This window comes from Mesitornis unicolor, unplaced genomic scaffold (genome assembly GCF_000695765.1).
Source record: "Mesitornis unicolor isolate BGI_N332 unplaced genomic scaffold, ASM69576v1 scaffold3920, whole genome shotgun sequence".
In the NCBI taxonomy this organism is placed as follows: Eukaryota; Metazoa; Chordata; class Aves; order Mesitornithiformes; family Mesitornithidae; genus Mesitornis; species Mesitornis unicolor.
The window spans coordinates 55,812-56,234 of NW_010160105.1; the positions used below are offsets into that span (position 1 = coordinate 55,812).

Here is a 423-nt window from a genome sequence, read left to right on the forward strand (position 1 = left end):
CGGCTGCAGCCTAGCAGGAACCAGCCCCACAGCAGAGCCGCGCACCCCATTCCGCCCAGCTCCGCTCTGCGCCCCGTCCCTACCGCAACTCCACACTACCCGCTGCGTGCGTCACGTGACCACACCACCTGACAACCACCTGGGAGAAGGGGCGGGGGGATGAGCGCCCTTCGCCGCCATTTTGCTAAAGGGAAAAGAGAAGGGAGGAAAGGGCTTGTTCGGTCCTTACGGGCAGTGCTCCACTTCCCCCCCTTGTGTTGAAGTTACTGGTTGCCATTTTGAGAAATGGCAAGGCAAAGTTCCGGCTGTCGGGAAGCGCACCGCCACGCTGGAAGTGGGCGCTGACTAGCGAGTGAAGCTCTTGCGGAGCCATCTTGGATGTGGGAAAGCTGCCCGGCTGTGACGCGGGCATCCACGCTGGGG

At 62.9% G+C, this 423-nt stretch overlaps 1 protein-coding gene across 1 annotated transcript in view; it reads right to left on the reverse strand.

The window, feature by feature from the left end:
- The window catches only part of GALC (galactosylceramidase), a 33,538-nt gene extending 33,165 nt beyond the window's left edge, over nucleotides 1-373 (reverse strand). The window contains exon 1 of the mRNA XM_010188762.1: nucleotides 230-373. Coding sequence (XP_010187064.1) covers nucleotides 230-373 — 144 coding nt within the window. The remainder of the gene's footprint in view (nucleotides 1-229) is intronic.
- Nucleotides 374-423: the final 50 nt, after the last annotated feature.